General features: G+C 43.8%; 1 protein-coding gene across 1 annotated transcript; it reads left to right on the top strand.

Annotated features, from left to right (window-relative positions):
* Positions 1-1,057: 1,057 nt before the first annotated feature.
* On the top strand, positions 1,058-8,156 carry gmnc (geminin coiled-coil domain containing). Its single transcript, XM_004565058.2, has 5 exons — positions 1,058-1,254; positions 3,651-3,824; positions 5,233-5,318; positions 5,883-5,999; positions 6,705-8,156. The coding sequence occupies exons 2-5, from the start codon at positions 3,692-3,694 to the stop codon at positions 7,650-7,652; spliced, it is 1,284 nt and encodes a 427-aa protein (XP_004565115.1). The 5' UTR covers positions 1,058-1,254; positions 3,651-3,691; the 3' UTR covers positions 7,653-8,156.
* The last annotated feature ends 6,758 nt before the right edge of the window (positions 8,157-14,914 follow it).

The following is a 14,914-nucleotide window of genomic DNA, read 5'->3' as shown; positions in this document are numbered from 1 at the left end:
TTCGTCCCTCTTCCTCCGTTAATGTGTCACCTCGCTGGAATGCCGGTCTGTGAATTAGACTCCTAATTGTTGCTGCAGTTTAACAGACCTGCTGTCAGACTGCAGATTAACTCGTGTGTGTGTGTGTGTGTGTGTGTGTGTGTGTGTGTGTGTGTGTGTGTGTCAGTGATGAATCTCAGCACTAGCAGCTGCAGACAGGTTACACTTGCTCCGTCTCTGCAGTCAAACCTGTGAACATGCATCCTGGTCATGCCTAAATGCACTGAGCTGCTGCCGTGTGATTGGCTAATGAAAGGTTTGTCCTGAGGAGACCAGGTGAACAGGTGTACCTAATACCTAAAACCTGATCCATTCATCCATTTTCATTCCAACTCCATCAACCACATCTGAAAACATCTCTTCCCTCCCATCGCTCGCCTCCACGGCAGGAGCAGAAGTCTTAGTTATCCAGGACTGCTTAAAGACTGGGCCTTATGAGTGTCAAACATCAGGCCCAGGGCCAGAACCGGCCCAGCAGAGACTCCAATGCGACCATCTGGATGACATTTTTAAAATATGAAAGAGCGCAAACAGTTTGGACTTCCAACTTTTAATTTTCATGATTTTTGTCCTGCTGAGAACAACCCCCGTACTCCCATTCACACCCCACCAAAGTAATGAGTAATAAACAATTAACGGACTGAAAGCTTCTCACCTTTTCTCTCTGGTCCCACTGCGACACTTTTACTACAGAAAAACACATTTTCTGTAATTTTACACATTTATAGCGCAAATCTGGCTGAGATTGTTTTCCTTTACTACAGCTGTGTTTCTTTAACATGTAGAAAATCTGACCCAGAGCCTTGTGTTTGACACCCCTACAGTATCACATAATGGTGTTTGCAGTCTGCCCACTGATCCTGTCACGTGTGGCTCTTTTCTGAATATTCCACAAAGTGCACTGAGCCCGCTTTCGCCTGAATGAATGAACTCAGAACTGGAGTTTTTCCGCGCCGTGCCTGCAGGGGGGACCCTCAGCTCCGTCCCGACAGCTGACTGCACAGACGGATCTGCACACGCACACCTGTCTGTGTGAGAGCTGCAGTCGGCTGCAGTCTGGCCGGACCCTCAACCGGGCATCGCGACATTTCAGCCCGTCACCGCTTCTTTCGGGACCCGAGCGAGAGTCCGCTGAGCTTTACGCGCAACACGCACTCCGAAAACCCGGGAAGACTTCTGCGCCCCGCGGCTCTCCTGCGCTCTGAGTCTCTGCAGGTAGAAAACACGATGAACACGCAGCTGCTTTAAAGTGTGGACTTTTTTAACGCAGGCAGGTGCAGTGAGAGGCGCAGACCGCAGCGGAGTTTTAAAATAGATTTTAAAAGGTTTTATTAAACAGGTTTATTTAAAAGGTTTGGGGGGAGCTTTGGACACAGCTTCATATCTGTGCGGTTAAAATGATTGTGCTTACTGAGAAAGGTGCAGTTATTTTAATCCAGTGTTCAGTTTTGTAACTATCCATTCTTATGCCGGTACTTTACACATTTAATGATTATAAGAGTTACAGTCAGGGGGGTTTCCAGGGCTTTTAAAAATGAGGGAGCCCACAGGAAGTGGGAATCTTTAATCAGAAATGTAAAAAAAGACTTATGAGTTGATTTTCATGCACTCATTCAGATGGATTACAAAGACTTTAAATACAGTGTTGTGTTAAATAAGAGTTTTACAAAGTAGTGAGAGTATTTTGACTAAAGTAACCCCCCCCCCCCCCCCCACCCCCATGGTTAGAGTCCATTTTCCCCTGAATTGTCTGAATTAAGAGATTCAAAGGGACACGGGGGAGTCTCCGGGCGTTTTTAAATGGGGTGGCACAAAAACCAAAACAACACAGTGGTGGGATTTCTGTTAAGCAACGGTTCTGCATGTAGAACATTAAATCTAATCAAATCTATAAGAAGCAGATCTCTGATGTTTTTTGAAGAGTTTCTGTGTAAAATATCTGAGCTCTATGATGCATGGCACACACTCAGTTAATATTTTACAAGGTTTTTGTTATATCTATGTTTTTTTAAATTATTATTATGAATCAGATCTGAATATGTTCAGAATGACAGTCATTCTGAACATATTCAGTAAAAGGACTAGATGCATTATCAGGGATTGTAACATCTCGTCCTTTTACTGAATATGTTCAGATTGAACATCATGGCAGTCAGTGTACATGCAGTTAAAAAAGTAACAGAACATTAATGTATAAATGAAGTTAACCTTATATACATTAATTTTTACAGAGCCCCGCAGGGGACATGGGAGAAAAAAAAATTAAGACGGACTTTGCGAGAGCTCGCAAAAGTTGAATTCCAACAATGGCAGCAGCTACTTAGTTGTAATTTTACTCTTTCTGGGTCACAAAATACACTTTTAAGATATTTTGAGGCGTGAATGTAGCTGTGTAAACGTCAGATATCTGCTCGGTTTACAAGACATCACATATTTGCAAAAGTGCTCCGATGTTTTCGGAGATCTGACACCCACTAGCTCGAAGCTAACGGGAGGTCGAGACCTACTACAGCCGGGAGGAACACCGCTCTCCCGGCACATCGTGCCTCGACCTCCTGGTCGGCTTCGAGCTGGCGGCCTCCGAAGAATGCGGCTAAAACTTTTGTGAGATCTCACAAAACTTTTGCGAGATCCCGAGTTTGTTTTGCGAGATCTCGCAAAAGTCCGTCTTAATTTTTTTTCTCCCATGTCCCTTGCGGGGCTCCGTAAATTTTAGTAAAACATTACTGTGATATTTCAGAACTTAACTTTTTTAATTGCTTTCTATCCACAAGTAGCACACATGCTTGACAGGATGACAGGATTTACATATTTACATTTTGGGGGGGGATTATGGGTGATGGGGTAATAATTAAAGTGGACACTCTGGTTTGCAGAAGCGCTTTCAAAGGAAATAAACCATGAAGAAGGTTGTGATGGCTGCAAGAATATTAAAAACATGCACAGCATTGGGTGAAATATCTTCTAGTCCCTGCTGAACTGCCCCCAAAATTTAACGCTAAATATCAGATGATTTAGTTCCAGGTTAACTAAATCCAATTTATAAAGCTCCAATACTTGGATTTTATTTTAAAATGTTGTATTAAATTCATTTTAAGTGCAGAATGAGCTAAAAAACAAAACAAAAAAAGAACAACTAATTGGAGTGTGTGCACTTTTCCCATTGTGCATTGCTGCAGGCAGTAGTTTTACTGCTCCTGTTTTGTGATCTGTGACCTGTAGGGGCATTTGTTGGCTCTATTTTTCATGGTGAGGAGAAAAGATGTCTTCTTTTCTGTAAGAGTAGCCACACTACTTTAGGTACATTTTTTATTCTCAAAAACAGCCTTGCAGTTTCTGCAGTCCCTCTTGTTGCCTGTAGGGGGCAGACAGCATCACTGAATAAATGTTGTACAGATATCTCAGTGTTCAGGTGTCCATATACTTTTGCGTTCTGAAGTGTTGATCATCACCATATCAACACTAGTCTGAACCTCAAACAACTCTTTGAAACCGTGAGCCAAAGTGTGGAGCAGCTAACGTGTCCCCACAAGGATTAAACAGCCCCCACAAAGATAGATACACAAGTATAAAAACATACTCCCTCCCTCCCTTCATTTGTTTCTCTGTAGGGATTCCCCGTCCTTCTCCATTTCTTCACCATCACCATCTCATGCTCCAGGCCCTGGCTCTCGGCCCAGACACTGTTGACTGTTCCATGGAAACCCTGGCCTCTGTTTGGGTCCATGACCCCGTTGACCTCAGCGACCTCGGAGAGCAGCGTGACGAGTCATCGCCCGAATGGGGTGAGTCCAACTAACAGCATCAGATAGTAACAGTTAGTGAGAGGCCGAGGATGCAGAAGGCAGCTGTACTCTGCTGACTGCGATGTATTCTTCATGGAAGGAATTATTCTACATTTCTATAAATGCCACATTCAGCAGAGTGAGAATCAGCGAGCTGGAGGATCATTCATCAAACACAAGAAGCTCCCGGCATGTTCAACATGAGCGATCTGTCTCAGCTCTCTTTGCTGCAGATGGAAACATCCAGAACAGTTTATATTAAGATTCATCTTTTAATTTTCTCAGGCTCTTCTTTCTCCAAGAGTCCAATTTGTCAAGAATGCCCTGCCCTGGTTTCTCCACACTGCAGCTCCTCTAACGACCACTAGATGCTGCTGATGTGAAATCAGAGCCTCAAGACCAAAAACCAAGGGCTTTATAACCATCCACGCATTGTTGTGAAGACTTTTAATAACAATTAAAGGAAGTTTCGATGTGGTAGAAGTGAAACCAGTACTGATGAAATGGAAGAAACCTGCATTCTTACTAATGGCCAGCAGGGGGCAGCTCCTCTGGTTTAAATAGAAGTGTCATTATATAGAAGTCTCCATCCATCCATCCATCTTCATCCGCTTTATCCGAGGTCGGGTCGCGGGGGCAGCAGCCTAAGCAAAGAGGCCCAGACCTCCCTCTAGAAGTCTATGAGGATAAAAGCCTTCTGCTCATTTATGGTCGCGGCAGTTGGTTTCAAGTCCTTTTAAATCCAACGTGTTTTAAATTAGGGTCACATTAGAGTCAGCTCAAAGTGAGCCATGGTTTACCATGCGAATGAAAGGTCAGCCCCGCCCCTCACCTGTCACATCTGGTTTCAAAAAGCTAAGATAGCGGCAGCTAACACATGAATTATACTTCTGTGTCAGAATTACGCCGTAATTAACCGGAACCTTCTATGTAACCTGATGTGCACCTCCAGAGAAATGTAACTAGACGTCGGGTCGGTGCATACCACAAAGACTTGAATGTCGTGCAAGGTTGTGGTGTAGGAGAAAAATGAGTTTCTGGTTACGTCAGTTAGGACCCAGATTTCCTGCAGAAGTCTAAATCAAGCTATCAGTCCTCAGTTTGAGGATTTAAAATTGGACCTCAGCAACTAATGGGTGGTCTCACAGGTGGAAGCCTCTGGGCCTGAAACATTAAGACAAATCTATTTATTTGGTTATGTGGACACAAGTTTCAAAAGAACCAAATCTCTAATGCTCAGCTGGAGGTTGCTCCAATCTTGAGCATACACTCCTGTGTTAAAATGTAATAAAAAGCCTACTCTGACTTTGAGAGCATGGTTTTGAATCCAGAACTTCAGCCGGGCAAATAGTCTGACTAAATCCTCCACTGCCACCAGTTTAAAGTCTGCTGTGTGTCTTCCTCTCAGAGTCTCATTGTGTCTTTGACTCCACGCCTCCGGCTGCTCTGATGTGGACGGAAGATCTCTCTCCTCACCTCCAGAGAAACAAACAGGTACCAACAGGTTCTCACATTTAATTTATTATTGTTTTAGTGCACACGAACTACAGTTAGCTCAGCAGCTGAGGTTAAACATGGAGTGCAAAAGACACAACCTGACCCTCAACGTATAGCAGTTCCTTTTTGTCCTTTTTGAGTAAGCTACTGTAACACTTCTTATTTCAGCTGGTACACTGTGAACGTAAACATCTAGCACGTCTAACTGACAGCAATATTTGTTAGAGAGCATGCACAGGGTCAGAAATGAGTCCATCAGAGGGACAGCTCAGAGTCAGAGAGGCTGAGATGGTTTGGACATGTGCAGAGGAGGGACAGAGGATGATGAAGATGGAGCTGCCAGGCAGGAGGAGAAGAGGAAGACCTCAGAGGAGGTTCATGGATGTAGTGAACAAGGACAATGCAGAGGGTTGGTGTGACGGAGGCAGATGATCCGCTGTGTATTCAGTAAACCGTAACACATTTCAAAAGAACCGGTCGATGTGTGCCACTGAACCTCTGCAGTTCATATACCCGCGTCCTTATAATCTGCATTGCTGTGATGTAATTGTATCCTTCCAGCTCCAGGACACTCTGCTGCAGAGGGAGGAGGAGCTGGCCAGGCTGCAGGAGGAGAACAACAAGCTCAGAGCATTCCTCAATTCCTCCTTTGTGAGAAACCTGGAACAAAAGGCAAAGGTCCGTGCAGCATCAGACGCACTGACAGCAATAAGACAGAAATAAACCAGCAGTCTAAACAAAGACACTCAGATCTTCATCTACTGAGCTGAGAGTCATAAAGACATATTTCACGTGTCCTGGGTGTGCCCGGGGGATTCTCCTTGTTAGTCATAGCCCCCCAAAAAGAGAAAAAATAACTTGCCTAGGAGAAACTAGTTAGACGCCCAAACCACTTTAGCTGCCTCCTTTCGATGTGGACGCTCTAGTCTTCCAAATGGCCGACCTCCTCACCTTATATCTAAGGCTGAACTGCTTGTAACGCCTATCTTGTGGTCGTAGTTGAAGGTAGGAACTATTCAGTAAACTACCAGGTATGCCCTCAGCCTCAGCTCTCACGTTAACACAAAAACTGGTATGGGTCCACATCACTGCTGACTTCATACCAACCCTATCAGCCTTCAGATCCATCGTCACCCTGTAGCTCTAACATGAATATGTTTTGTACAGAAGTAGAAAAATTATGTAAAACAAATTATGCCAACTGAAACATTCAGACACTGTTAATGAAACCATTGATCACTAATCCTGGAGACATCTCAAGTCTTTCAAAGTTCACTTTTATATCAGTCCAAAATGTCTTTTGCTCTATCAAAGCATTAAATGTTTTCCACCGATAAAGAAGATAATAACACACTGCTGTTATTCTGTCCTTGTTTCTTATAGAAACTAACTGCTGATGGGAGGAGGAAGCTGAAGAGAAGCCTGGCTTGCTTTGACAGTTTCTGTGGGGATCAGCGAGCGCCCCCCCAACAAATCAGCAAAAGAGTCTGCAGGAACCTCACTGCCCAGTTCTGCTCGGAGTCTTTAGAGACATCTGCTTGCTCAGAACCAAACCTGGACCTCTGGGTCCTTCGAACTCTGGGACTGAAGGATCGGGACACCATTGATACATCCGAGGAGTCCTCCTCTGAGTGGAGCCTCAGGAGTTTGGTTTACGATACTGCCGTCAATCCATCCTCATTCCCAGAATGCAATCCCAACTCTTCTTTCGGCCCTCCTGTCATCATATCCACAGATACTTCAGTCCATAGTTACTGTCAAAGAGCAACACATGGAACCAGCTGTAGGTACAGTGCTGCTGAATGCCAAGAAGCAAACTGTGAAAATCCTCCTGAGTCAGCTTCAAACTGCCCAGACGACTTCACTGCCACTCGAGTGAGCACACATTACGAGTTTCCTGAAGCCACGACCAGGACCTACAGCGCCCCGTCTGCTGAGACCTGTTCTCTCACTGCCTTCAGTCAAGTCCAGACTTTGGAGGGAAATCCTGCTGACCATCACTCTTACTGGTCTTCACTACAAGAAACCCAGACACCATCACAAGACACGATCCAGTTCAACCCACCAGCGGAAAGAGGCTTCCCCACCCCCGTGTTGCCTTCAGGTGCAGACCAACCCAGGAGTTCTGCTAGTGGCTTCATTCCAACGAGCCCATGTCATCCTCCGGCAGCACCACATACGCCTCGCAACCGGACAGATTTGGCATTCAGCATGTCCCTCAGTCCGTCCAGTAGCGTCAAGACCCACAGCTTCCCCCAGGGACAGGCCTTTGTCAGAAAGGACGTGGAGGGCCGGTGGAACTTTACCTGGGTTCCCAGACAAGAACCGTAGGAAACCAGATGGTCCTTACTCTGAAAGACAATCAAAAGCCTCACGTTGTCTTACTGCATAAACATCTCAGGCTGATCCTTTAGAACAGCAAGTTCAAGTGGACTCACTATGGCTTTTAGACAATGTTCTGGACTGAGTATCAAAAAATGCCTTGAAGGACCCTAAGATTAATCTTGAAGACCACACGGACAGATGTTTAAACAGCTCAGAGACCTTTGTCCTATGACAGCTTGAAGGAAACACCTCTTTAAGTCGCCTTTATGATGCCTATATTAATGACGGTTACTTGATTGCATTCTGTTTACTCAATAATCCAAAAGCTAAGAGTACAGTAGCAACTGGAAAAGAAAAACACGAGCCTGAGCAACCAAACCATTTTATTAAGTATAGATCTAATAAAAAAACATAATCTTAACTTAATGAAACATTCAAATTAACAAAACTGCCTAAAATAACAACTGTATGCGTTTAGTCTGTATTTGAAACTGCCACATAAAAATAATAGTACTGAAACTTTTGCTGCTTTGAGTCTGTATTTTCTACATACATATATGTGTATCACATGAACGTCAGTGAGGGACCAGAGCCATTATGACCAGATGACAAGTTCATTTCTGAAATCTTGTTGGCTCCTGCGAGTTAGCTGAGGACCTACTGACTATGGTTCAAGAGGGACTTTTAAATGGACCACGGCATTGGAAATGTGCTGAAGCCAACATTAAGCCCTGGGGCTGGAAATTAAGCCAAATCCAAAGTGCCCAAAACTGCAGTTCCTCTAATGTCCACCAGAGGCTCCAAAACTGAGGCAGTGGTAATAAAAACTGAGAGAGGCCGACAGTGATCACTGACTGTTTTTAGGGGCTTGTTCAGATTCAATAGAACAACATACAAAGCATTAAAACATGTTATAAACACAACAACGTTAATAAACACAGAGCAGTATTCATACGTCATCACTTAAAGACTGTCATGTTAAAATGTCCAACATTACAGCAGAAATAAACATTATAATTCCCTCGAAGCACAGGCAGACGCAAGTGGTTTTCTGTCACTGGTTTATTTGAAGACTTCTCTCCAAAGCCACCGTGAAAACTATACAGCATTAACAAAATAAAACTCAGCGTAAGACACAGCAGTAAAAACACTGTACAACAAACACTATAAATAAATACCTTGTTGGCTGCATGCTGCAAAAAGGGAATTAGCCGCCGTTCTTCTGAGGTTTCCTTTAACCGTTTAACCGTGTGTAGTTAAAGTCCACTTAACATGTCTTTCAATAAAAACCATCCTTTCTGCGCGCTTACAGGTGTTTTTCTTCGTTCTACCCAAAGAGGAAACTAGCGCAACTTGTAAGCGAACTTGACTTTCAAAATAAAAGCACCAAAACGTTGACTACAAAAAACAAACAAAGTAATGTACAGCTTAAACAATTTACAATCATGACATGGATCTTGACAAGATAAAAAAAATAATCCAAATTATATACAATGTCATCATGCCAACAGTTACAAACATGTTCACAGTTGTGCACAAACTTGTCACCTGGTCATATTTCACAACTGGTAAAGGTTACTGTTGTAAAGGAGTGTATTTCACCCCAAACCACCATCCTTTTCAAACTCTACCCCACTAGACTTTGGTGCCTTAAAAGAACCAGCGGGTGGAAATAAAAGTAAAAGCAAGTAAAAGTAAAACTACTCTGAATCAAAAAACAAAACCAAGTTCAAACACTAATTATGACGATTGCCATCATCCCTCCAACCTTCTCGCAGTGTTTAACATAAGAGTCATTGGGGTCTGATTCACTTTCTGAGTCAGCTTTAAATGATCACTAAAACAAATCACTGCTGTTTTAAACTTGGGGTTTAAAAAAACAACAGAAAAAGTTCGTTTTTATGGTTCACAGTGGATGGTGTTAACCATATTTCACATGTTTTCCATACTGGTGTGTTTTTAGGAACATTCTACCAATAAATTCAGCAAAAGTTTTTCAATGATCGCTGAAATTACAATTGATTCAAATGTGCCCAAAGCTGTTGTTGTTTATGTTATCATGTAGCTGTTTTGTTTTCAAATGCAAAGTTTTACTTTAAAATCTCATTTTTCTACCATATCTATAAAAATGTGTCTGATAACACCGTCTGCCTACATGTGAGTCCAATTAACATGAAATTGTTTTCATATTATTTGGAAAAATATTTTCTTAACCCATGGTTTAAACTATCAGATATGTTTACATGTGAAAGCATTATCCAACGTAAAAATAAAATGTGCTTCATTTCTAAGTGTTGGACTCTAAATGTCAAACATGTCAAACAGCAAACACAGTTATTTATTAGAAGGTGTGTGGGCCAAACTAAAGCTTTTTATGAGCTTTATTTTTCCATTTAGGATGTCAGGGCACAGATTTGGCCCATAGCGTAGTCTGACCCCAACATCAGCTGACATTAGCTCAGTCGCCACAAAAGCTCATTTCCTTGGAGGTGTTTGGTTCCGAACCAAAGACGTGGACACTTTAGAGGTTCAAATCTCAGAGATTATCTGTCCAAGAGTTTGTTCACTGAGACACTCCACAAGCTGTTTTCACCCAGACAACCACCGAGAGACGCCTGCCTTTCAATTCAATTCAGTTTTATTTATACACCAACTCACAACAACAGTCACCTCAAGGCGTTTTATACTATAACCCTACAATAATACAAACAGAGAAAAAACCAACAATCATATGACCCCCTATGAGCAAACACTTTGGCGACAGTGGGAAGGAAAAACTCCCTTTTAACAGGAAGAAACCTCCAGCAGAACCAGGCTCAGGGAGGGGCGGGGCCATCTGCTGTGATTGGTTGGGGTGAGAGAAGGAAGACAGGATAAAGACATGCTGTGGAAGAGAGACAGGGGCTGTATCCCAATTCAGGGTCTGCAGCCTTAAAGGCCGCATTTTAAGGCCGATTACGTCACAGCGACGCGACGAAGGCTGTCCCAATTCGAAGGCTGCTCGAAATGCAGCCCTCAAATGCGTCCTTCATTTCCCTGAACTTTAAGGCTGTGGCGGTGCAGACTTCGTGGCCCAACATATCCTAGAATGCATAGCGCGGCGGTGGGTGTGGATAATTTTGCCGAAAAAAAACGGCGGATGAGGGGCGCCCAAAGAGTAACTTAGTAAACTAAGTGCTGAATATTATGTCACTTATTTATGTGCAAATGTTTAATAACTAAGAACATTAAAACATTACTGTTGGCCACATGTTGGCAAAGTCATGTGACATCAGTGACGTTTGTACTAACTTGGTTTTAAAGCCTTTACTTTAAAATATACGCCGTTCAACAGCTGAGCTTAATCTTACAGAGAATGATCAAAGCTCATGTAGAAACAAACAAACAAATGAACAAACGATTTTCTCCTTCATTTCTGTCAAGCAAAGCTGTATGACACGTTTCCAGCTGTTAGTATCATGGTTGCTAGGCAACCTGGGCAGAGCGACGGAGGCTAGACCGTCCCATTTCACAAGCCTCGCACTTCCGGCCTTAGCGGTCTTTAAGTACGCGGCCCTTGAGGATCTTGAGGCTGCAGACCCTGAATTGGGATACAGCCAGAGATTAATAACAAGAGAAGTCTACTAACACATAGTGAGTGAAGAAGAAACACCCAGTGCATCATGGGAATAAGCAGCCTAAGTCTATTGCAGCATAACTAAGGGAGGATTCAGGGTCACCTGCTCCAGCTCTAACTATCCGGTTGTTAAGTGATGACGTGACGAATCCTACTTCCGGGCCTAAAGTAGCCTGCGTTTAATATGGCTTTTGTGTTGTTAACATGTTTAATGTTTTGTATTTTCTTCTATTTGATCTCAAAAAGCTCCTAAAACAGTCAGTGATCACTGTTGACCTCCCTCGGCTTTTATTACCGCTAATCATTTATTTAAGCTCAGTTTTTAAAACCTTAGGATGTAACTACAGCCCAGCCCATGCAGCAGTATATGAATGACTATCCTCGTATTGTGGATGGATTATCTCAGTTGTTCTCCTGGCTGAAGTTTGGTCCTTTTACAGCATCCTGCCATGCGATTACATTTGTTCCTGACCACCGAGAACACTCACGTTAACTTTTATCGAGTGGAAAAAAAGTTAGCTTGTTTATATTATGCTAACATAGCTGTGTCGCTAGCGGTCACGTAGCACATCATTATATACCAGCTAGCCCAACTTCAGTAACCCTACAAACGTCACTGCTGTTTAGTTTTCTGTCTTCATTTATGCTGGAAGTGATAACAGAGCTGTACGTTTGAATTTGTTTCCAAAACCCCGCAGGCAGGACATGCTATATTGTATTTAGATAGAAGCTAGCGAGCTAACTCCCCGCTAACTTCTAACTGCGTTAAATGTCATAAATTCCGTTTTCATGGATGCCTGGATGTTAAACTCAATTGTTACACCTGGTAGAGCAGAACGCTGATCATTTTATTAAAGATGAAAGACTTTAGACAGTTTTTAACTCTCAGTAATGCCATAGTGATCGTTTGATATATGGACCTGCAGCAGAGTTTAGACCCAGACACGGCTAGTGACGTCAGACTGAACAACCGGATATGCTTTACCAAAAGGAAAGTTTGAGGCCTAATCTTGAAAGTAGAGATAGTGTCTGTCTCCTGAATCCAAACTTCCCTGTCCTGTGTTGAGGACAGCAGAGCCTCATCACATGCAGACCTGAAAGGACAGCAGAGGGTGTCCACATACTTTTGGTCACGCGGGCGTCTCCTGCACTCCTGGAAACACTAAAAACATTGGAGTGATGCTGTATTCAGATGTAGCAGGTGTGATGAGTTTTCAGGAAGCTTTCTGATTCGAGGCACGCTAAGAATTAAAGTTTTGTGAGTTTGCTCTTCGTCTGTTACCAGTTAAACCAGTCTGACCGTCCTCCTCCTCGCCCTCACCTCCCTCTCTTCTCAGGAACAAAAGGAGGCCTGCGACTCCCCAGAGACGCCCCCCTCACATCCTCCTCCACCCCGATCCGCCCACGCAGGTAAAGATGATGGGTTTTACTTTCTCCCTGGGGGTTCTCAACATGGGGTCCTGGCCCTGCCACGGGTCCCCTGAGAGCGAAGCAGGACTGAGGGAAAGATGGGAGCGAGCAGTGTCCGTGGCGGGCCGACCGAGGAGGGTATCTCTAATGAGAAGGTTAAGACCGGCTGCAGATGTCCGACAGATTGGAGGCTCTTTTAGGGCTGGAGGGACCTGGAATCTGGCAGGAATGTGAAAGGAGGGTCGCTCTGGATCACAGACTCTGAGTGTCGGCCAGGGAGAGGGGTCATTAAAGAGGGCGGCCGGCTGAAACTCGATCCACGCCGGCTTACCCGGGAAACAACCCGACAGCTTGGCTCGCCTCAGATTGCTGCAGCTAATGAGTCGACACATTTCACACAGGTAAGCTTTCTCAGCTCGCCACTTGTTTCAGTTTCTGGACGGAGGACCTGAGCTCAGGTTTCTGGGGTTTTTCATCTTCTACACCCACTAAACCTCCACCTGCCCTCCGCAGCAACACTCAGCGTCACTGAGCCACTGAGCTGCAGCAGCTACAACTACACACTGACACCTGAACAAGTGCTTTACATCAGTTAAGCTGCGATGAAATAAAGACACGAAGAACCTTTTCAAAGTCTCTGAAGCATCAGTCAGGTCACACAGCCTTACGTGTTCAGTCTTTGTCTAATATTACTGTAATGAACTTTAACCTTTAACATGCGAACTGAGGCCTGCACGGTCTGAACTCAGGGTTGGACGTCCACTCCTGGGAAGACTGCAGCTTTGTGCACACACGGAGAGGAACTCTGTGTTCAGTATCTGGCCTGAGGAGCAGCCAGGGATCGAACCTCCTGATTAGCAGACGACCTCCGGAGCTGCAGCCAGTGTTTCAGCATTTTGCCTCAGTTTATGTTAAACAGATAATGACACAGTGTAGTATCTCATGTGTTTTAGTGCATTTTTATTCACCTGATTTAAAGACCTGCTAACTACAGTTATGTTCAGATACATAAAACCAGAGCAGAGCCAGAGCTGTACATCCAGGCTAAAAGTGAAGGACAGTCCCAGTTTCCTGCTGATGCACAGTGCTGCATGCACACAAGAACAACACGATTCAGTGTATGAGTGCCATAAGAATAACAGAGAGACTTTTAATTAGAAATTCATTTGGAATATGAATCTGCAGGCGACGTTAACCTCCTGTTTAAACACAACAATTAATGAAGGAAGAGTGGCGAGATAAAGAACGCCTGCACACACTGCTCTGGACTGTGTGTGTGTGTTTAAACGATATCGATTCTTCTCTAACAGTAATTAGCTGATTGATGAGGGAGCTTCACAGTCAGGACTGCACACACACACACACACACACACACACACACACACACACACACACACACACACACACACACACACACACACACGGTGACAGACTGACCGAGCACCCGCCGTGTTGTCGCGCTAATTGCTTTTAGGTAATGCGTCATGTATAAGTGTATGGATGATGCTGACCTCTGACCTCTGGATGGAGTGATCAGTGAGAGAGAAAACCTGATGAGATGTGATGAGAGTCCTGCCGCTGCGTCGGGTTAATGTGCGTTTAGAGAACAATGAGGAAGTGAAGGGCGAGTGGACACGCCGAGGATCAAACAGCCAGCCAGGAGAAAATAGATGAAAAAATAGAAATGAAAATTAAGACTTCACAGTCGCCTCTGTTGGTGCACAGCGAGCGTTTTCATTGGTTTATCATGGGTTTATAATCTGTAGCTGATGGATTTAATAAGAGATAATCCTGTTTTGCATGGATGCCTAACTTTATTGTAACACCTGAGCAGAGACACTGTGACTCTCTCACTCTTATTTATATTAATAATAATTAATAAATAAAAACCAAAGTAAGAGGAAAATCGATATGAGACAATCTGAAAAAGTGCAAAATGGTAAAATTTGTGTTAAGGAACAGAAATCAGCATATTAAATATAGATGAGTGTGTGTGTGTGTGTGTGTGTGTGTGTGTGTGTGTGTGTGTGTGCACGCGCGCTGAGTTTAATGGTTGATGAGTCCTAATGGCATTCTGTGTGATGATAAGTAACTACACACCAACTGTCTTCTGCTCAACAATTAACTCACTGTCACCACACACACACACACACACACACACACACACACACACACACACACACACACACACACACACACACACACAGACACACACAGACAATGAGGTGGAACCATCACTGAA

Source organism: Maylandia zebra, linkage group LG14 (genome assembly GCF_041146795.1).
Source record: "Maylandia zebra isolate NMK-2024a linkage group LG14, Mzebra_GT3a, whole genome shotgun sequence".
Taxonomy (NCBI): domain Eukaryota; kingdom Metazoa; phylum Chordata; class Actinopteri; order Cichliformes; family Cichlidae; genus Maylandia; species Maylandia zebra.
This window is presented reverse-complemented; position numbering and strand designations above follow the sequence as displayed.

Excerpts from the sequence above, each read along its gene's own strand:
- gmnc (XM_004565058.2), top strand. The coding sequence starts at position 3,692 with ATGCTCCAGGCCCTGGCTCTCGGCCCAGACACTGTTGACTGTTCCATG. Across the intron at positions 3,825-5,232 it reads CGAGTCATCGCCCGAATGGG|AGTCTCATTGTGTCTTTGAC; the intron begins GTGAGTCCAACT and ends TCTTCCTCTCAG. Across the intron at positions 5,319-5,882 it reads ACCTCCAGAGAAACAAACAG|CTCCAGGACACTCTGCTGCA; the intron begins GTACCAACAGGT and ends GTATCCTTCCAG.